Source organism: Oryctolagus cuniculus, chromosome 9 (genome assembly GCF_964237555.1).
Source record: "Oryctolagus cuniculus chromosome 9, mOryCun1.1, whole genome shotgun sequence".
Taxonomy (NCBI): Eukaryota; Metazoa; Chordata; class Mammalia; order Lagomorpha; family Leporidae; genus Oryctolagus; species Oryctolagus cuniculus.
The window spans coordinates 35,108,994-35,131,657 of NC_091440.1; the positions used below are offsets into that span (position 1 = coordinate 35,108,994).

Genomic DNA, 22,664 nt, shown 5'->3' on the forward strand with positions numbered 1-22,664 from the left:
TCTTTTGAAGTGTGCAATTTGGTGGGTTTTGGTGTTTTCACACAGTTGTGTAACTGTTCATAGTAATTCAGGAATATTTCATTACTACCATCCCATCACCACCACCAAATATCATACCAGTTAAGCACTCACTCTTCATCCTCCTCTCCCTCTAGCCACAGGAACCACTAGTCTGTGGTCTGATTCAGGGTGTTTTCTGCTCTGGATGTCTGACATAAAGAGAACCATAAAATAGGTGACTTTTTGTGTCTGATTTCTTTAACTTAGCATCATGTATTTTCTAGGTTCACCTGTATTGTAGCATGCATCAGTATTTCATTCCTCTTATTGACAAAATGTTTCACTGCCTATGTGATGATCTAAAAGATCATTGTAGGGGCTGGTGCTATGGTTTAGTGGGCTAAGCCTTTGCCTGTGGCATCGGCCTCTCATAGAGGCACCAGTTCTAGTCCTGGCTGTTCCTCTTCCGATCAAGCTTTCCACTATGGCCTGGGAAAGCGGTAAAAGGTGGCCCAAGTCCTTGGGCCCCTGCACCTGTGTGGGAGACATGGAAGAAGCTCGAAGTTTCTGGCTTCAGATCAGCCCAGTTCTGGCTGTTGCAGCCATCTGGTAATGAACCAGCAGATGGAAGACCTTTCTCTCTGCTTCTCCTTCTCTAAGTAACTCTACCTCTCAAACAAATAAATAAAATATTTTTTAAAAAAATCAGTGTGGAGAATAGGTTAAAGTGAGCTAAGATCAGTGGCAGAGGCATGTGTGTCAGTAGGAGAGTGATAATATTATATAAATACATTTCTCAAATTGTTCTCAGGCCAGGAAATGAGAAGAAAGTAGCAATTTTTACCTCCCGTCCTGTAATCACCTTCTTTTCACGGGTTCCTCATCTCAGTGATTCCATTATTCTCCCCAAATCTGGGGTCATCCTCCATTTCCATTGCCTCCACATTGGATTTTTTTTCTGTGCATCAGACCTCTGAAAGGGTCCTTTCTTCTCTGTGCTGACCGCCTTAGGGGTAGCCTTTCAATAGGTCATGCTGAACCCAACCTTGTTTCATGACACTCATCTCCGACCCTTCCATCTGGGGAACAATGATGACAGAAGATCAATGAAAGGTGTAGTAAATTATTTCACCATTCATTGTCGAGTTGGGAAGGATAAATCAGACACCTGTAGGCGAAGATCTTCCTCTTATACCACTAGGAGTTCGGTACCTCCAGAGTACACTCTCCTCTCTGTTGCATGGGAATAACTGCCCACCAGCCCCACTGCCAGGGGCTGGATAAAATTGCTGGTGACTTGAGTTCAGAGGAGAGTGCTGCTTTGCCTTGTATGAAGCTCTGTCCTCCCATTTACCACTATTGTAATGAAAATAATATTTTTGCTTTCGTTTTATATAAAAATGATACCTATCATTTTTCAGAACTTGAGTAGGAAAGTACCACAACAAATCCTAAATTTACCATTTTTTTTCAATAGCCAAATGTAAAGCCCATCATGCAATGATGTACTAGATCATTATAAAAAAGAAAAGGACAGATTTTAGGGAAATCAATGTTTTTTCTAAGTACTTAATAAAATTTTCAAGAGGAAATTTGAAATATGGCATGTCATGAATAACATCAATATTTTAAGCAAATGGAAGGGCAAATTTCGTCTTGTAATCACAGTAATGTTTTAGCTTAAGTTCCCCAGGAAACTCCCCATCTCTGCAAAAGAAATCTGGTAAAATTATTAGGGAGTATACTTCACAGCAAAACTGCTTAGGAAGCCAGGGAAGCAGGGTTAGGGAGAGGAAGAAATCCATCTGAGGATCAATTAAAAAAGCACAAGCCAAACCCACAGGGAATGTGGAGTTGGGATGGTCTTTAGAGTTGTCACCAAATTAATGCAACCAGAATGGGCCTTTGTAACTCTGCACTGTTGAATTATCAGAAGATTGCTTGCACCTAAGGGAGGTGACATAAACCACGGGACAGGCAGCAACTGTCAGCTGAGGATGATTCTCAGAGAGGGGCTCAGCTGTGAGCCACTATCACCAACAATCTTGACAGCTGGGAAATAAAAGATTCAATGCTGATGGACACTCTGGGCAATGCAGTGCACATCCATCATAGTCCACCCCTAGCACTGTGCAGATGCACTTGCTTCTCCAGAGAGCTTACCTCATGGATGGGATTCTGGGTAGTTCTTTTTTCCCCTCTTGTAGAAACCTAAAAGAGAATAGAACCCTTGTTGCTACAGCTGTTTTTACTGTTACATCTGAAACTCATCATGCCTGTCTTCCACACCTGTACCAGATCATGCACCTTGAACCTTTGCTAGTTCAGGTGACCTACATAGTGGCATCACCTACACCTTCATGTCAGAGATAAGAGCCCCTGGTCACCATGTCCTTTTTAGGTCACAGGGACTGTGCTTGTCCATTTAACATCTGAGTTAAACCAAGATATATAGCCATGGATCATTTAACTACCACACATATTTTCTCTGCTTCTGTAAATAACAGTAGTCCACCTAACACTGATAATAGGGGTCAGTTACACCTGCCAGTATTGGGAGTCCTTTGCTGATCTCTTGAACTGAGGATCTCGAAGAGACTGAAAGCAATTATAATTTAAACTCCAATGGGCTTCTTATTGGGTCCTTTGGAAGTATTATACCTTTGGGAACAAGGAGCCTGAATAGGATAGAAGACAAATTCTTGAAGGGGTAGCAGGGAATGGGACCACTGCTACTTCCATTTGAGGTTCTTGAACTCATATTCTACTAGGCATAGAGTATAATATAACAGTTGTTCATTTCAAGAGTACTATGTGCACCTATATTCCAATTGCACCTTCAAAAGAACATGGCATTTTTCCATCAACAGAGGGTTCTGGGTGGCATTTTATGTGATAGGATAAGTGGATCCAACAGACATTTTGTTAGTTTCCTACTGAGTCTGTAACAAATCCTGGGCTAAAATCCAACTTATTGCCTTATGTTTCTGGTGGTCAGAGTGCTAAAATGAAGGTTGTATCTGGGCTACATTTCTTTTAGGGGCTCTAAGAGAGAATTAATTTCCTTGCCTTTTCCAGATCCTAGAGGCCAAATGCATTTCCTGGCTCCTGGACCCTCTTCAATCTTCAAAGCTAGCAGTGCCGGTGTCGCATCCTCTGCCTGCAGCGCTGGCACACCAGATTCTGTCCCGGTTGCCCCTCTTCCAGACCAGCTCTCTGCTGTCGCCCAGGAGCACAGTGGAGGATGGCCCATGTGCCTGGGCCCTGCACCCGTATGGAAGACCAGGAGAAGCACTTGGCTCCTGGCTTTGGATCAGCGCGGTGCGCCAGCCGTGGCGGCCATTGGAGGGTGAACCAACGATAAAAGAAGACCTTTCTCTCTTTTTCTCTCTCTCACTGTCCACTCTGCCTATCAAAAAAAAAAAAAAAAAAAAAAAAAAAAGAAAAGAAAAGTTAGCAGTATAGCTGGGTCACACCTTTATCAATTTTTCTTAGACTAACTGCCTTCTCTCACTCTCACCCCCTTGCCTCTCTCTTATAAGAATTCTTATGATTACACTGGGCCCACCTGGATAATCCAGGCTACTCTTATCACCTGAGGCTCCTAACTTAATTACACCTGTAATCTCTGGCCATGTAAGATAACATAGTCACAGGTTCTGAATACTATAACACAAGAATCTCTGAGGGGCCATCCTTCAGCCTACCACAGACACATGTCCACTGGCACACACCATAGACTACCCAGAGGCCTCTGAGACAATGTTTTCCAGGATGCAATATCTGCATAAGTCTTCAGATAATGGGGCAAACCAATGACTATCCTGTGAGCAGAGAAGGCAAACTCTTGCCAGGTTATGTTTTAATTTCAGCCCAGTTTGAATCACCGACTCTTCTAGAGTGAGAGGTAACCAGCTAACTTTCCAGGAAGTGGCTGGTTGGTCTCCTCAGGGGATCTTGCTGTCTTAAGGTCTTAGCATTGGTCTTTTCTGCTGGCAGTAGCTATATTAGCGCTATTAGTGAAAGCCCTTCCTATAAGTTTGATGTATAACATTCATCCTTGGTACCATGTGTAGCTTCCATGTCCATGTATATTCTATCCATGTTCATTTTGTACTTCTATTGGGTGTATAAAAACAGGCTGATATCAGTTGGTGGGATCATCCCAACACATGGCTGTTTACAGTCTCTTCCAGGTGGGAGGCTCTCTGGTGTGTCTCATCATGTGATTCAACGCTATTCCTTCAGGCCTAATCTCACATGTCCATCCATATAGCTCTTTTGCAGACTTCCCTATCCTCAACCTTCCAACACTGCATAATGTTTGTAACAGTGGCAGGATTTTGCTTCATTATTATCTATCAAGATTATAGCATAGCAGTAGTCCATTTTTAGCTTGTACTTACTTGCCAAGTCAACCTATGCATGATCTAAGCTCAACCTTTTTCCTCTTTTCTCCAGTTCATTATAAGGGATACCATCATCCTCCATATATTTAAGCTTAGTAACAGGCATCAGTGTAATAGTGGTAGATGACACAGGAGTCTAGCTACATGCTCATGTAGTTTACTTGTATTCTGGCCCTTTTTGTGCCCAATTATGGGCATATCACCTACATCTTGCTATGAATTGATGCTGTGCCTAGTGGATCTCATGAGCTGTTGAGTCTGACAAAACCCAGCTCCTTTTGGGCTAACCTAGCTGCTTACCATATAACTCAACATCTCAAGGTGAGGTGATCCATCTCTATCAGAGCCCAGATGCCAAGTCATTTTTTCAAATAGTATATGATTTTTTTCCCCTGAGGATCACATGGCCTTTCTCCAGGACCATGGGGCTCTTCTGTGATTTAACCATTGAATCTTCACATCATTCTACAGCATCCTTTCCCACCACTGATACATGTAATTTCCTGGGCTCTGATATGTTATATGGACCAAAAAGCAGTACTATTTACTCCAAAGCTCTGGGCACAACTTAAAGTTTACAGTCATCTGTGTTATTCAAGAAATGTGTGCCATAAATATTCTCAGGTAAATATTATGCCTTCAGAACCCAAAGAAGTCCAGCAGGTGTGTTGTCCCTCTTTCTCTGTGGTAGGAAGTGTGGGATGTGATAATTCACCCTTCATTTGTAGAAGATGTCTGGCATGCATCAGACCACTGGACCTCTAATTCTTAGCACTTCATTTTCTCCAATGCGTCTGCATTACTAAGCAAGAGTGATACAGCTCAACTGTTTTTATAATTAATGCTCTTTGAACCTCTGAAAAGCTTGAGCTATTGCACCTGCAAGTGCTTCTCCACTTGCCAAGTATCACTCTCATCCTAGTCTATCTTGCACATCTACTCCTATCACATGTCAGGGCTATCAAGACTCCATCTATCAACCCTGAGGGTCTATTAGTTTTCTACTGTGTCATAACAATATTTCCAAAATACAAACATTGATTAGTTCACAGTTTCTGTGCATTAAGTTTCTGGCCATGCCTTAGCTCTATCCTCTGCAAGGCTATAAAGAGATGTCATCTGGGGATGCAGTCTTATCTGAGACTCAGCTGGAAAGGAATCACTCCCATACTCGTATGCTTGAGACAATTCAATTCCTTGCAAGCTGCCACACTGAGGGACTCAGCTCCTTTTTGGTTGTTGGCCAGAAGCTACCATCACTTCCTTGTTACATGGAGCTTTCCTCTCTATATAGAGGATTACTTGACAGCTTACTTCTTTAAAACAAGCAAGGGAGACAGGGTCCCAGCAAATTAGGATGTAATAAATGCGTGTGGGTGTAATCATGGACATTCTCCCACTTTTGCTATATTCTGTTGGTTAGGAGTGATTTGCAGGTATAACCTACACAAAGGTAAGGTTTTTATGTAAGAGCAGGGAAATGAGGAGATGGAGGTCATAAAGGTCACTTACAAACTGTGTACTATAGAGGAGATCTTCATTGTCCCTGACCAGTGGACAATGTAGCTCCAAATTCCCCTTTAGAGTCTATTTCTTCAATCACTCCCTATACCAACTGACTTGAGTCACGTTCCCCAGGAAACAGACTCAGGGATGGAGAATTGCATGCAGCACATTTACTGTGGAGTGCTCCCAGCAATGCCACCTGTGAATGAGTGAGGCGCTGAGGACTCGTACAAGGAGTGGACGGGAAGGGGAAAATCAAACTGCAGTGCAATATCAACAAAGGCCTTAGCTAATTCAATGGAGGCTTCTAAGAGCTGGCGGTGGCTCTTAAATCATCCCAAATCAAGGTCAAAGTGTCAGATTTTTATACACTGCATTGGCCTGCTATTTGAGGCAGGCTTCCCATGGGAAGGGTTGTAACCTCAGGTGAGACTTCCTTTAGGCCAAGGGCAATTTATGAGAAGCGCTTATCTTAAACAGATGACAGTCAATACCCTCAGTGGCTAGGGAAATTAGAGGCTCACACTAGGAAGGGGAACCTGGGAAGCACATCACTGCAGTAATCTTTAGTAAAATCCAAGAGCATAATACAAAATACAATTCAGGGAATTTCTGAATGCTTTAAATTGATTAAAGGAAGAAAAACTTGGGATCCAGGGGGAATAAATGGTTGCCTTTTAATAATTTTTAAAATATTTATTTGAAAGGCTGAGTGATAGCAAGAGAAAGAGAGGGAGAGGGGGAGAAGGAGAGAGACAGGGAGAGAGATTTCCCATCTACCAGTTCACTCCCCAAACCATTGCAATGGCGTGGTCTGGGCCAGGCAGAAACTAGGGGCCTGAAACCCCAACCGGGTCTCCTACATGGATGGCAGGGGCCCAACACCAGGGCCATCTTCTGCTGGTTTCCCAGGTGCTGGATCAGAAGAAGAGCAGCCAGGACTCGAACCAGCACTCTAATAGAAGGTGATGTTATAAGTGGCGGCTTAACATGCTATGCTATAACACTGTCCCCTTTAATGATTTTTAACATATTTTCCCATATAGAACACTGATAGACACTAGATAGGGAGAGTATGCTGAGAAGATGTTGGAGTTGATGTACCAGTTGGGAACATCTTTAAGTGAAATGTGATTAATAGTAACTGAGACAGTTAGTAATCTGTTTTTTTGTTCTTGCACAAAAAATGTTTGAAACTTTGTCTAATGGCTCTATAATGTCAAGGTCAATAGCAGTAATTCTCTTGGCTTTTATCCCAGTGAGCCTCTTGTCTCAAGGCTACAAACACTGGCCATCTTGTCTATCTTTGAGGTGGAAACAAGGAAATAGTGAAACAGTACCAGCACATTTTCCCCCATTCTGATGGCCTGAATCACGTTGCAAAGCCAACTGTAGACACAGGAAGACTTCACAGAATATTTCACTCTTCCAGGTCTCTAATGTAGAGGCAGGCAAGGAAGAAGGGGATTTAGAATGGGTACAGGTAAGTAAAGCAATATTGATTTCTAAGCAGGTTTCTGTTTTGATGATTTAAGTCAGATCCATGAGCTTCAAAGACCAGATGAAAGATGATAAAGTGCCATCATTTGGCTGAAAGGCCAAATTAACTTTATTGTTTGCATGAAAGACCATCTGTATTTTTCAGGATCCAATCAGGAAAACAGACAAGTGTATGCCAGGTCATTAGGAGAGAAAACTAAATACAGGGAATCAATTGGAGGGTACTGAAAGTCCAACAAGGAACTGAGACAGCTCAAGGGTAGATAGTAGCATGAAGTCATCACAATCCCTAGGGCTGGACAGACCAAGGACGAAAGGCTGTTACCAGACTCCAGCAGTGGGGCTGCCAATGAGAACTGGTTCCACAAGAAGTTCCTTGCTTGAAGCTGGACCATGTTATATAAGGAGCAATTCAGAAGAAGCTGGAATCCCAGAGGCGACACTGCCCAAAGCAGAAAGATAGGGGGGGCTGGGGTGGGGGTGGGGGGAACAGATTCTCCACTCTATCCAGTTCTGGGTCTAACTGGAACCTAGTTGGCAAAGGAAGCCTGGAAGATGTCATTTGCAGCTATCATTCCCCTGCTGTTCAGGGCAGAGCAGAAGAAGGAGCTTCAGAACAAATAAGCCAATTCCTGCCACATCACACCACCAGTACATCACAGGGGACTTCAGGAGCACCTGTAGGGATACCACATTCCCCCTGAAAGCAATGTTGTCCCTGATTCACTGCAAGAATTCGTAACTAATCCAGTTTCCAATATTTGACATCATATAGATGAGCTTATTTTGTCCATCCAAGAAAACACTGTCACTGCAAATTAATTTAGGAAGAATATGAAACTTTTTTCATACATTAGATGTCTTGCAAACTTTTCTAGAAGATTTTGACCTACTTTGAAGGCAAATCTGGCATTATATCAAAAAAGAGGGAAACATTTTTAAGCGAATTACTTATGAAGAACTAGTAAATCCACCCCTTTTTTACTTTCAAAATATGAAATATATGAAAGTAGAAATATTTATCAAAACAGGAAGTCAAGCTAGGCAGGGCTAAGATTCTTATACTGATTACAGATTAACAAAATGTGAGCCTGAATTATTCATAATTTTTGAAACTAGAGGTATACCATAGCTACCAGCCATTGGTAAAAATGTATTGTCTGGGACCGGCACTGTGGCATAGCAGGTAAAGCCACCACCTGCAGTGCCGGCATCCCATATGGGTGCCGGTTTGAGTCCCAGCTGCACTACTTCCAATCCAGCTCTCTGCTATGGCCTGGGAAAGCAGTGGAAGATGGCCCAAGGGATTGGGCCCCTGCACCCATGTGGGAGACCGGGAGGAAACTCCTGGCTCTTGGATTCTGTTTGGCCCGGTTCCTGCCATCGGGGCCTTTTGGAGAGTGATGGAAGACATTTTTTCTCTGTCTGTAACTCTACCTCTAAAATAAACAAACTCTAAAAAAAAAAAAAAAAAAAAAAAAAAAAGAATAACCAGGAAAAAAAAAACATTATCTTGTTAGGAGTACAAATTACTAAATATTCCAAGGCCCTAAAAATGTAGTTGTTGACAGCAAGAGGTGAGATAGCTAGGGAATTTGACATTTATGTTTAAGACAATTTCAACCATCATATGAATTCTTCTATTCAGTTTGGAGCATTATGGTGTATGAAATACATTTCATTTTTAAATACATCGTCATTGTACGTGTTAAGAATGAAGGGTTCTGTGACCCTGAAAAAGTGAAGGCTACCTAAGAATGAAGCATTTCTTCATTCTTTAGTCTTGAGTACTTTTGTCTTCAAAATTGTTCTTAGTTCCCATTTTTGTTTTTAAATTATTGTACAAATCGGGGAAACAAACTCAGATTCTTAGCCACAGCATTCTCAGCAGCCTTGATATGCCTGAAAACACAAATACTTCCTGTGTTTGCAATCTTGTTGCAATAATGCTAACCTTTCAAATGAAACTTTGTAACAACATCAGTCTGTTCTCTCTCACACCAATGATGGTTCCTGCCATGTTAGTTGCTGCATCAGGGCTAGTGGCTTCTTTAACACAAAACAAAAACAACTTCGCAGGCACAGAGCAGAAAACACGTAAACACGGTCAAAGTTCAAAAAATTGTGGCCCAGTTTTGCAACGTCAAGTGGCAAAGAACCACACGGATCTGTGATCCCAAGGTCGAAAGATGAAACCATCGTCTTTTATGATCACAACCACAAAGACTCGAAAATGCTACGCCCGTTAAGGAAACGTGCGCAAGGCAGGACTCGCTTTCGCTGCGGCTCTCGCGGGGCGAACGTGCAGCGCCCAGCTTCCAGGCGGTGCTCACACCCAGCGCGCCCGCGGCCGCCCCCAGCGCCCCGGCTCCGCGCGCCCAGCGCGGCCCCGAGAGCAAGCTAAGATGGCAGCGCCGAAGCTCCGGGAGCCGCGCTCGGAGGGGCTGCAGCAAGCCAAGCCGCGTCCTGGACATATTCTTTCATTTGGCACAGTTCTTTGCAGACCCAGAGCTCCCCTCTCCCGCCCCCAGCACGCCGGCCGTCCGGGCAGTCGAGAGCTGGGCTTGCAGCAGTTGCGGTAGGCGACGTTTGCTTTGCCTATCGCAAAAATCCGACGTCTCTGGTCCGCAGCGACCGCGCAGGTGCCCCTCGTGACTTGCCTTGGGGACTACCCCGCTTCACGACCCCCTGACAGCGGGGTTCAGTGTGACACCACACGCCCTTTCGATCCCGGCGTGCGCCACTTTCCCGGCCATCCCCAATATCCAGCGGCCACGGGTGTAGCGGTGGCGGTGGCAGGGGCTGGGGAACGCACAGTGCGGAGGCAGGAAGAGGAGGTTGGGGAGGCGGAGAAAAAAAAAATGCTGCAATGGCTATCAATTTAGAGTGGAGAGACCGCTGCCGCTGCCGTGGAAGGAAACGCTGCCAACCGCAACACAAACGCCACCCTCCGCTACCTAAGTGAGCATGTGTGTGACTCTGCGCACGCCTAGTTGCGCCGTTGGACTTCTCAGGAAATTGTCCAGTTCCCGGGTTTTGTGTGTACCCGGGAGGCTCAGGAAGGGGCCCATCTAGGAGTAAAGAGTACAGTAAGGACTGAAATTAAAGAAGGAGTGGGAGGCACCCTGACACCAGAGCCACCGCTCCTTCTGGGAAGTGTACATGCTCTAAACGGGGCAATGACCGCATGTCACCAACCAAGCCTGCGCTGGGAATGTTTCTCTGTGCACGCCATGTGCACACATTCTTTTCCTCCTGCCTGGGAATAGCTCTTGTGCTAGGAGCTGGGAATGCAGTGGGTGAAGATACAGACAACAGTCTCACCACCATCAAGCACAGTCGTGTGTTTTGCTCAGTGTGTGTTACCACTTGGGAAAAGCTATGTACTAAGGCAGACATCCTAGATGCTCCCTACAATCTCCTGTGGTAGGAATTATCCTGACCACTATTCTGAGAAGGAAACTTACTCACAGATATAAAAGTATGAAGTAGCAGAGGCAGAATCCAGACTGAGGATGTCTGACTTCAAAGCCCTACAGCTATCCTGCTGGGTCTTGCAGCAGTAATGCACCCTTAAACCATCCACCTGTTGGGCCTTTAATATCACTCTTAGAATTTAGCTGCCTCCAGTGTCTTGGCTCTCACCAGGGGAAGAGGAAGTTCCTGCTCAACACTGAGGTGTGTACCAGCTGAAGCACCAGCCCAGACACTGAGCCTAGCAAATAATTATTGGATATATGATGTGTAAAGTGCTAGATTAGGAACTGAGGGAGACACAAAAATGAATGAGAATCACTGAAGGAACTCGTAAGAGTTGAGACAGCAAAGCAAGTGTCAAACTGATTGAACAGGGCTAGCACAATGCTAAAATACTGTGATTCCACATGTCTGCCCTTAGTTCCCATGTTTTCATTTTCACATTCTTAGCTAAAAAAACAAAATCCAGGGGCCACATTGTACTGCAGCTGATGAGATGCTGTGTGGAACACCTGGCATCCCATATAAGCACCAAGTCCCCACTGTTTCACTTCTAATTCAGCTCCCTGCGAATGTGCCTGGGAGAACATCGGAAGATGGCCCAGGTGCCTGGGCCCCTGACACCCATGTGGAAGATGCAGTTGGGGTTCCTGGCTCTTGGTTTAGGCCTGGCTCAACCCTGGCTATTGTGACCATTTGGGGAGTGAACCAGTGGATGGAAAGTCTCTCTCTCTCTTTGTATGTGTGTGTTTCTCCTCTTTGTAACTCTGCCTTTCAAATAAAAAATAAATAAATCTTTTAAAAATAAAAAATAAAAAGCTCTAAGTGTTAGCCATCTATTATTTAAACAATAGCTAAACAATACTACTGCCAGCACCCTTCCTCTGCAAAGCAAGAATTAATTAACTTCTGCACCCACTGTATTTATTAAACAATAAGCAGGACTTTTTGTCATTTTTAAAGAGAAGACATTCAAAGAACAGGCACAGAGATGAGAACTAGTGCGTAATTGAATAGTTGAAGGATGTAGTACTGGGCTTATAAGACTTAGAAATGACTGTAAATTAGGGTTTGGAGTCAAAAGGATAAAACTTAACAGGAATCAGGGTGCACTGGTGCATTTATTTCCAGAGCATGCAATGAGGTTAGCAGATTAGCTCCGAACAGAGGATTCAGCCCATGTCACTTTTTAGACATAACAAAGGTGCGATCTTTGGTAGATCTGACATAATCAGATGTTATACAATCTTAGTCACAATCATAGTTTCAGGTTATATTTAAGACATCTTTAATAACAGGAGTCTTGGCCGAAAAAGATAAGCTGTTAAGGGACCACCGTCAAGAGAACATAGTGTACCCTTAGTGTGCCTGAGGAGTCAACACAACACACAAGAAAACATTCTTGCATCAAGATTCAGCTGTGATGTCCTGCGCATGAATGACTGATTTGTGAATACTAGCCTACCGACTAATTCTGTTTTTTTTTTTTTCTTTCCTAAAAAGATTTATTTATTTGAAAGAATTACAGAGAAAAAGGAGAAGAGAAAGAGGAGGAGAGACAGAAAGACCTTCCACTCGCTGGTTCACTCCCCATATGGCCGCAATGGCGAGAAGCCAGGAGCTTCTTCCGGGTCTCACCTGGTGCAGAGGCCCAAGCACTTGGGCCGTCCTCTGGTACTTTCCCAGGCGCATTAGCGGGGAGCTGGATCAGAAATGGAGCAGCCAGGACTCGAACCTGCGTCCCTATGGATGGAGTGCAGGCGCTGCAGGCCGTCCCCAATTCTGAATTAACCAGTCCTGCTCACAATAAACCTTGGCGCTGGCAGCACAGAGCTGGGGGGCAGGTGGCAGTGCTGCGCGCTCCGGCGCGGGGCTCCAGGCCTCTCTCTCAGGTTCTAAGTCTCCCACCTGGAGGGAACCCATTACCTGAAACGCCGGTAGCAGGCAGCCTTGCCCAACACTGTCCTCACTCTTCCTTAAGCTGCTAGGAAATCCTGGAGAAGTGGATTTCTTTCACAAACCGCACCACCCAGTCGCCCCACACCCAAAGCCCTGGGGGCGGAGGGAGTGGTGGCTGAGGAGGGTGGGGGGGAGGCCGAGTTACTGAGCATGTGCGAAGCGTGGCGCATGCTCAGTGCGGCCGGCAGCTTCCCACTGCGGGTAGCCCCGGCGGTGGCAGCGGTGGTGGCGGCGGCAGCGGCGGCACCGCCTCCTCCTCACACTCCCCGGGTGGCGGGGTTAGATGAGCGGCCCCAGTAGCGGCGAGGGCGGCGCGGGGGGGAGGAGGAGGAGAAGGAGAAGGAGGAGAAGGTCGCTGTCTTTGTAGTCTCCCCGCTGTGGGAGCCAGAGGCCGCCACCGGAGCCGACGTCGTTGGAAAAGGGCTGTGTGTGTGCGCGCGCGTGTCTGCCCGCCCGGCCCGCGGGGACGAGGCGGCGGCGGCGGCGAAGATGATGATGTGCGCAGCGACTGCTTCCCCCGCCGCCGCCTCCTCGGGGCCCGGAGGGGACGGATTCTTCGCAGCCGCCACCTTCTCTTCCTCCCCGGCACCGGGAGCGCTGTTCATGCCGGTTCCCGATGGCTCCGTGGCTGCCGCGGGGCTGGGGCTGGGGCTGCCCGCCGCGGACACCCGGGGTCAGTACCAGCTGCTGCTGTCAGGTCGCGCCCTGGCCGACCGCTACCGGAGGATTTACACCGCCGCGCTCAGTGACAGGGACCAGGGGGGCAGCAGCTCCGGACACCCGGCCTCCAGGTGAGTCTCCAAGGGTGCCGTCCTTGCGCCGCGCGCCTCGTGTGCGCCTGTATGTGTGTGTGTGTGTGTGTGTTCACGTCTGCGTTTCTCGAGCTTTCATTGATGCGAGGCCCCAGAAACGTTTCCCAGGATCTCGGGAGGGTGCGGTGGCTGCAGTTTCTGCTCTCGAGTGTGTGTCTGCCCATGTGGGGGGTTATTGAGGGCGGCAGTCGCGTGTGATACTGGACACGATGATGGTGCTGGGTCGGTCCTGACACGTGTGTGTATTGTTGAGGAAGGAGGAGGCATGGTCGAGGACACTAGGGTAATACCCGAAGAGAAGTGGTGAAGGAAGTGGCGTTCGCAGTGTCTCTGCCGCAATGTTATTTGCACGCCGCACCCCCCCCCCCCGCATGCCATTGCTCCCTCCCTTTTCTAGCCAGACCTCCGCCCCCCCTTTAAAGATATCTGCCATTCATTAAGGAGGACACTGATATAGATGAAGAAGAACGTCTTTTTTGCAGAATGAATTCGTGATAATCAGGCAGGAGGCTAGGCACGAGGTTTCCTTTTCAAAGATTTATGAATAAGAGATGCAAATGGAGATTTCTGTGGGTGCGAAGGGAGCCTGACGGAGGGTTTTAGATCTGCTCTCTGGGCCTTTGGGTCTTCTGGAAATGTGGTCGCAGCTGCTCCTGTGTTCTGCTGTCCCATCGGCCATTTCTCTTCATCTTCTGTTCTGTTTCCTCTATTACTTGCAGGCTTCAGAGGGCAGGGGATTTTGTAGGGAAACAGGGAGCACCGGAGAACTTCAAAATATGACGGCTGGTGTAGTGTTCAGCTGCCACCGGCTCGAAATTTTGAGAAGCTCCTGGATCTCTTCCATTTGGGCTGGCTGCACCTTCAGTTTCCTTGATGTGGATGTTAAATCACTTTCGTTTTCTTTTTCTCAAAACGTGGGTGCCTTTTTTGCTGAGGGCTCTGCTATTGTTTTCTTCTCCTTGCCTTAACATGCCACAGACCCTGAGGGATGGTGACTGACTTGCTTCACCAGCTTTGATGGTGGTTCTGGGGAGTTGGCTTCAGCCCTTCTCACGGAGCTTCTTGCACTGCGTGAGGAGAGCATAGTAGAATTTTGTCGAATGAGTTGAAGGGTTTACTGTGTTTATTGAATGTGCAGGTTATTAGGCAGTAACCAGGTGTCCTGTTCTTCTGTTATGCAAGGGGCTAGGCTGTAAATCGGATATTCGTAGTCTGTCACTATGTCTTGTGACTTATTCACTGAGGAGAGTTGTAAAGATGGAGGTTTGTTCACACTTTTTCTGGGTAAACCAGTCTTGGCAGTTCTGTGATTGTCTACTGGATTAGGCATGTGAGTGGCTCTGTCATATGGACAGAAACGTATATAAACAACGCCCTTTGCTCTTTAACATGAAGGCCCTGTGGCACAAGTTTGTTTCATGCTAGTGTTTTTGAAAATAGCACAGAGCCACATTATACAGCTTTTTCCTGATAATTGGGTGTGATTTTGAGCTATGAGTCTCTGAATTATGGCTCTGTAGCTGTATTTGTGCAGGCCTCCTCAGGGACTTTAAATTTCTTTTGTGTGTGGTTCCCAGACTTATGCAATAATTTGTGACTACTTATTCCTTTTTTAACTTTCAACTACTATACTTGTATAATAATACGATTTTATATCTGTAGAACTGTATTCACACTTTTAAGCAGAACTAATGTACATTAATCATATACCCAAAACTTATGAATGATTTTAGTCTTTGGTCCATTTTGTACAAACTGTCAATGACAACGTATAAAGAAGTAGTTCAAGTTTTTCCAGAAATACCCAAGGAAACCAGCCTTATGTTGCATGATTTTGCTTGCTGCTGCTTGTTCATAACATTGTTTATTACAGTTCATTTTGTTTTCTAATATTTAGCCTGCAGATCCTCATTTTTGAGGATTTGATTAAGAGTGCAGTCACGTATCTTGTTAAAAATGATGGGGAAAGTACATCTGGGATTTACGATGTGAATGTTTAAGGGTGCTGGTGGACAACATTAGAGAAGTTGAGATCATTCAGACAGAATGGAGCAAGAATAGAGAATGAAACTGGTGAGCATCATGTTTTAAAAATGTGAGAGAAAAGCAACAATGAAGGAAAATGAAACAAGAGGTCAGAAAATTAAGAAGAGAAGAAAGTGAGAAGAGTTTTCAGGTCACTGAGAACTTCTGAGGAAGTGGTCATAGAAGAGGAATGTGATGAAGAGTGAATGGAAAGGGGTTAGGGTCACTTGGGGGGCTTCAGATTTGAAGAAAGAGTATCAAGTATGGGAGGGTAGGTGGGTTACACAAATGTGGGAGTGTAATTACAAACCAAGAGAGTAAAGGAGTGAGGAGGCGGTGTTTGGTAGGGAAAAGTCAAAGGACAGGTGGAGACATTAGCCACTGAGAAAAGTTAGGGGCTGGTTTTCCTTTAATATAAAGAAAATGAGATAAGTGTTTGTAAATATAAAGACTGTTGGTTTACTGACCGAGGAACTGTGTACTATTCATTTTGGTAATCCTAATGTCTAGCATGATTTTTGACATTCATTCTGTAATTGTCAGGTGCCTGCTATGTGTCAGGCACTGTTGCAGGTGCTGACAATACGGCAGTGAGCAAGACAGACAAAGTTTTTGCTGTTTTGGAACTTTCACTCTAGTGGGAGAAATAGGCAATTGATAGTTTTATTTTATTCTTCCTCTTATTATTTTTAAAAAATATTTATTTGTTTATTTGAAAGTTGAGCTACAGAGAAAGAGGTCGAGATCTTCTATCCACTGTTTTACTCCCCAGATGGCCACAATGGCCAGGGCTGAGCCAGGCCAAAGCAGAAGCCAAGAGCTTCAGCTGGGTCTGGATTCAGGGGCCTGTACCCTTGGGCCATTTTCTGCTGCTTTTTTCAGGCCATTAACAGGGAGCTGTAATTGAAGTAGGGCAGCCAGGACACTAACCCCATATGGGATGCTGGTGTTGCAGGCAACAGCTTTACCTGCCATGCCATGATTCCGGCCCCTATTATTATTTTTCTAAAAGTTATTTATTTAGAGAGAGAGAGAATCATTCCCATCCACTGATTCATTCCCCAAGTGCTCACAATGGCTGGATGGCTGGAACTGGACCAGGGTGAAACAAGCAGCAGGAAACTCATTCCAAGTCTCCCACGTGAGTGGCAGGAACTCAGATCACTTGGGGCAGCAGTGCTGGCCTCTGAGAGTCTGCATTAGCTGGAAGCTGGAGTAAGATCCAGAGATAGAACTGGGTATTAAATCCAGGTACTGCAAGATGGGATGCAGATGTGTTAACTACTAGGCTGAGTGCTTGTCCTTGCAACTGATAATTTTTGTTAATGATAAAAAGCTCTGAAGGAAATAAAACTGATTTCATATGCTAGAGTGACGTATAGTGGGACTGTTTTATTTTAGTTATTGTTGTCAGGAAAGGTCTCTTTGGGAGTTGGCATTTAAGTTGAAACAATGAGGAGGAGAGTGATTTGTGGGAAGAATGTTTTGGGAATTGTGAAGGTCCTGTGTTGGGAACAAACTTCTTGTATTCAAGGAATAAAACCGTGGCAAGTGAATTCCAGTCAATGTTGAATGGATTAAATACTGTAGATTATGCTGTAGGTGTAGGGTTGAGAACCAATTCAATCCTAGTGGAATCAGTGACTTTGTCACTGAACAAAGTGGCTAAGAGCTTAGACTCGGAATCTAGACTAGTTTTAAATACTGGCTCTGTCATGTGTTAGCTGTGTGACCTTGAGGACATTATGTAACTTCTATGCCTCAGTTTTTTAATATGTAGAGGGGGGATAATAATAATGTGGATTGTTTTGTAAAGTAAATGAAGCAATATATGTAAGATTCTTCACACAGTATATTATTATTATTTTTGGCTGAAAGAGAAGGCTTTGGGGACTTGAATAAAGTGCAAGAATCATGTGTATGTCTTTTTCTTGGTCTCAGTGACTGTTCAGTGTGAGTGTAACTTTAATTCAGTAACTGCATAGAGAATGCAGTTTTTGAATGAATGAGAGTCATCAAAATTGGAGCATTCTCGTGGGACAAGGAGTTGGACAGGAAATGAATAAGGAATATTTGAAAAGTTCTGAATCTGAATGACAGTCTAGTCTTGCACTTGGTAGCAGTGGCAGAGGCAGACTGTCTTTTTCCATCTGTGTTAAATTGAGCAAGTTAATGGGTTTTCTTTGTTTCTTTACTGGTAATCATACATGGTTACTGGATGGACATTGTGTCTGCACATGGTAAAAGCCCATTAAATGTTTTCTGTTGTCATTCTTAAAATCACATTGAAAATTTTCATCAGAGTGGCATTATAAATTTTCCACTCAGGACTTCTGATTGAGTTGTTCAGGATTAACATGTGACTGGAAGTCAAAAAAAAAAAAAAAAATGAAACTGGTGACAATGATTGGCTATATGGTCAAAAGAAAAGTGATGCCAGAAGGGAACTGATAGACTGGGAGATACAGAGGAGTCAGGGTATCTGGGTCGGGAAATGGTAGGAGAACAATGTGAATGGAAACAGTACAGGAGATTGTTAACAAAATGGGCAGTTGCTTTTCTTTTCTAAGCTAAACCCACCTATTTTTTAATTTAAACCCATTGAATTCTTTAAGTTGATATATCTTTTCTTGTTATAAATGGTACTTGTTTCCATCCTGCAGGTGCATGGGATCTTGGCTATTAGTGGTTAAGTCGATAATCAACCCCACAAATGTTTTGGGGCTATTGGCACTAATGTTTGAGCCTAAAATGATTTGTAAGATGCAAATCCTAGACTTGAGTTTATTATCTGTCTGTGGCTGAAAGATACAGTTACTTAGGAACGTGTTAACTAAAGTGACTCAGAAATCTTAACTTACAGGATAGCATTCTGCATCTGCTCAAATGCATGAGCAGAGCTGAGAAAGCACAGTTTGTGTGTAGGTAGAGGTGAGAATTCCTTTAGGGCAGGTGTCATGAAGAGCTTTGAGATTCCATTCTGAAAGTGGAGGCTTTGCCCAACGGGTAGGGCATCTTGAAGAGAAAGGTAAGAATTAGATTTTGTTTAGGAGACACTGATCAGCCCTGATGGTTTTGAGTTAGGAATTATGTGGGATTGAGTCATTATATGTATATCTTTATTTGCAGATAGGTAGTCATTTTCTTCATCTAGTTGTTAACATATGTCGCATCCCATAAAACATATAAATACATGTTAAGGAAATACTATTCTCTTGGCATACTGGTAGGTACAAATGTGAAATGAATTAGTCTCCAAGATCAAGAGAAGAGTTTGTTTCTCAGCTTAAAAGGGAACAAAATGTTAATTTAAAAATTATTCATATTTTAAAATATTTGCTTAAAAAATCGACAGAATAGCCTCATTTTTTTTTCCTGAAAAAACAGACTAAACATGTAAGTTTTTGTGGGAAGAGGTTACATGCAATACAATTTATTCTCTAGTTTGCATTTGAAGAGTCCTGAAACTTACCATAAGCAACTATGGAGCATTTCTGTCACTTCAGGAAGTTTCTTCAGGTCCTCCAATTCCTAGACCCTGGTTACAGATACTGATCACTAATGTTTTACCTTATCTACACTGTCACATAAATCTAACTCCTTAGGGCAGGGTCCTGGGTATCATTGATCTCTTCTGTCTTCTGCTCTGTATTTCTTGTAACTGGAAGTTAGACCTTCAGGCTTCTTTCAGGATGTTTTTAGACATTTTATTTTAGCAAGGATATTTTGTATATTGTGCTGAGTACTGCATATTGCCTCCCATCCAGAGGTTGTTGGTTTATCTCACTGTTTAAGGTGCTGGGTGTGATTGCTTGTGTAGGATGGTACCCTCTAGCTCTGTTCTCTCCATGTATATGCTCTTTCCATTTGCAGGCACACTGTGAATTTCATTCACCTAATGGTTTTGGCATCCTTTGATAATCCTTGTCAGAGGCAATAATTTCAATAAGGGTTTCAAAATAATGACTTTAAAAAATTCTATTATTCCTCCTATATTAGCTGATGCTCTTCTGCAAAGAGGAATTTTCCCTGTGAACTAGTGATGAACTGTAGTTCTTCCTAAGAAAATAGGACATATGTTTACTTCCCACCTCCCATCCACCACCATTAGTCTGGTTGGTATGACAGTCCTCTGGTGGTGTGGCTGGTGCTATGGTTAGCCACCCACGTCCCCCATTTAGATACATGATCTGTTAGCCATTGGGAATATTGACAGCTAAAACTGATTGCAGCTAAGTGCCTCTCCAGGCATTGCCCCAAGCAAGCAGAAATGCTTCCTGCAAAGTCATGCCTCTTCCTGGGAAGCCTGTGTCCGAAGTTTATTCTGTGTAAAAGCATAAATGCCTGGCACTTTTGCCTTAAGGTAGGACAGCTTTGAAGGTCTATCCCAACTCCCCAGGGGATTGACTGAGGCTGTCCTGAAATACATTGCTGTTCTGTCCCTTCCTGTGCTTGGTCGCACCTCACTCTCCAACAGTTGTTGATTCAAGGGACACTATCCAATGAACTATTGATGTGCAAGTCTCCATTTCAGGGTCTGTTTCCTAGAGAATCCTACTTGGGACAGTTGGTGCCAGGTGTGGTCTGAGGAATTAGAGTTTAATTTGAAATGAGATTTTTGGATTCAGATTATTTACTGAATGGCAATGAAAGCTCCATTCCCGTGGAAGATGGAACATGATATTGATAACCCATAGCATACATGGTAGCTGTGCAACTGTTAAAACTTTCACAGGTATGGTGCCGGTGCCGAGGCTCACTTGGTTAATCCTCTGCCTGTGATGCAGGCATTCCATATGGGCACCGGGTTCTAGTCCTGGTTGCTCCTCTTCCAGTCCAGCTCTCTGCTGTTGCCCGGGAAGGCAGAGAAGGATGGCCCAAGTGCTTGGGCCCCTGTACCCACATGGGAGACCAGGAACAAGCACCTGGCTCCTGACTTCGGATCGGCACAGCGCGCTGGTGGTAGCGGCCATTTTGGGGGTGAACCAACAGAAGGAAAACCTTTCTCTCTGTTTCTCTCTCTCACTGTCTAACTCTGCCTTTCAAATAATAATAATAAAAAAAACTTTCACAGGTGGTGGATTGGGATGAAGTTCCTGTGGAAGCGACTGCTCTGATGGGTACAACATCTTAGGTTTTGAGAAGTCCAGGGAAATTATTGACAGGACAGTGTAATCAGATGGCTGTTGGTAAGTAATATTGATAGACTGGACAAAGATCGTGGAAGGCTGGAGATAATTGAGGACAAAATGTGAAAGGAAATTTCTTCAGCAGTGTGTAAAGAAACGTCTGCAGCTGGAGGAAAGAAACTAAGGATTAATTAAGCTCAAGACAGGACAGCAGAGCACCAGGATGGCTTGGATTCTCAGCAAGGTTGCTATGCCACTGTCAGTGCTTCAGTTGGGAAGAAATGGGACTGTTGCCCTTGAGATGGGACAACTGAGTTGTTGCCCTTGAAAACCTTGAAACCTCAACTGTCCCTCACCCCTCTGTGCCAGTAGAAATGGCCTGATTTTCTAGGTTAAAAAGTACCTGCTTGAAGGCTATGCAGATCATTCTGCTCCTCCTATTCACATTCAGTACCTTTAGCACCTAGGGTTCAGTCTTAGTAGAATCTACTGGGAGGTGCTGGACCCACCCAGTACAAATACACAGAGGTGCACACAACCCACCTGGTGGTTCCCAAATTCTGCACCAAGGCAACTGAAAACACCTCAGCAGACACAAAGGAATACTAAGGGATATTTCCAAGGAGGCACAGGAGTGTCTGTTGCAGATTATTAGCATGAGTTAAATTTTAGTCTTGACATTAGATTATGCTACATTCCTTTTGATATGTCTTATTTTTTACAAAGTTGGATTTTTGGTAGTTGGCTATCGTACAACTCAAATACCACACAAAAATCAGTGTGGAACAGGAAGAAAAGGTGACATATTCACTTTCATTTCAACTTTGAGAAGTTGTACAGTACCCACATGTCCTATTATTAAGCAACTGTAGTTATTTAAGAATGAAAAACAAATATTTTTCTTCCAGTATTTGCATATTATTATGGTTAGTGGCCACCAACTTGCTAGCACATAAATTCTCATTAATTATTGAACTAACTGCTCAGTAAATAAACACTACTGTTAGATGTTTCTTTTTACCTATGAGTGCTGTGGAGAAATTACTGATGAGGACTCTGGGCCCAGCCAAGGGGTTCCATTGATCTAAGCTCATCTAGTGACTATTACTGCTAGATGTACTGGCTGACAGCAGCTGAGACCAACTGGACCCTAAGCCCTAGAAAGAAATGTGATTCATTTTGGCTGGACTTTGTTGTTCTTATTTATTTTTTAAAAAATTTAACTAGCATAAAATAATTATACATATTTACATGGAACAGAGCAATAATCAGATCCTTGTATATACACGATTGACATTTCCATATCCTTAAACACTTACCATTTCTTTGTTGGGAACTTTAGAACTCTCTTCTGGATCTTTGTAAAATAAATGGTAAATTGTTATAAACTGTAGCCACCCTACTGTGTGGTAGAATAGTAGAATTTAATCCTAACAGACTGTATTTTGCTGCCCATTATTCAATGGCTATTCCCCCCATCTGCATCCTTCCTAGCCACTGTTGATCACTATTCTATTTTCTACTTCTGTGAAATCAACTTTTTTAGCTTCCGTGTATGAATCCATTGGTATTTTTGACTGTATTTGATATATATTCTGGGCATGAGCTTGCCTTTCCAGCTTGCAGGGTGTGGCCGACACCACTATTTGTGGGTTGATAGAGTATTTGTTTCTCCAACACAGCAGTTGTTTCAGACTAAGACACTCTCTTTTTAGCAAAGGAGGTTCCATGGCATCCCTTTGTCCTATTATGCACCACACCATCCAGAAGCTGCTGACCTGACAGTAGTAAAACAATGTATTTTGATGGTACAACAATGTTGATATGCTGAACCTGATACCCTGTGA

At 44.0% G+C, this 22,664-nt stretch overlaps 1 protein-coding gene and 1 long non-coding RNA gene across 24 annotated transcripts in view; one reads left to right on the plus strand and one right to left on the minus strand.

Moving 5' to 3' along the window:
- The window catches only part of LOC127492114 (uncharacterized), a 111,082-nt gene extending 98,084 nt beyond the window's left edge, over positions 1-12,998 (minus strand). For 2 of the 3 annotated variants that reach the window (XR_011378745.1, XR_011378744.1), the window contains exons 1-4: positions 12,819-12,998; positions 3,070-3,409; positions 2,164-2,211; positions 845-1,079 (exon numbers count right to left, since the gene is read on the minus strand). This is a non-coding gene — a long non-coding RNA (uncharacterized lncRNA). The remainder of the gene's footprint in view (positions 1-844; positions 1,080-2,163; positions 2,212-3,069; positions 3,410-12,818) is intronic. The other variant, XR_011378746.1, reaches the window with a different exon arrangement.
- Positions 12,990-22,664, plus strand: part of MYCBP2 (MYC binding protein 2) — a 304,484-nt gene continuing 294,809 nt past the window's right edge. For all 21 annotated transcript variants that reach the window (XM_051850575.2, XM_051850577.2, XM_051850583.2 and 18 more), the window contains exon 1: positions 12,990-13,642. In XM_051850575.2, the coding sequence (XP_051706535.2) occupies positions 13,341-13,642 (302 nt within the window). In that variant the 5' untranslated portion in view covers positions 12,990-13,340. The remainder of the gene's footprint in view (positions 13,643-22,664) is intronic.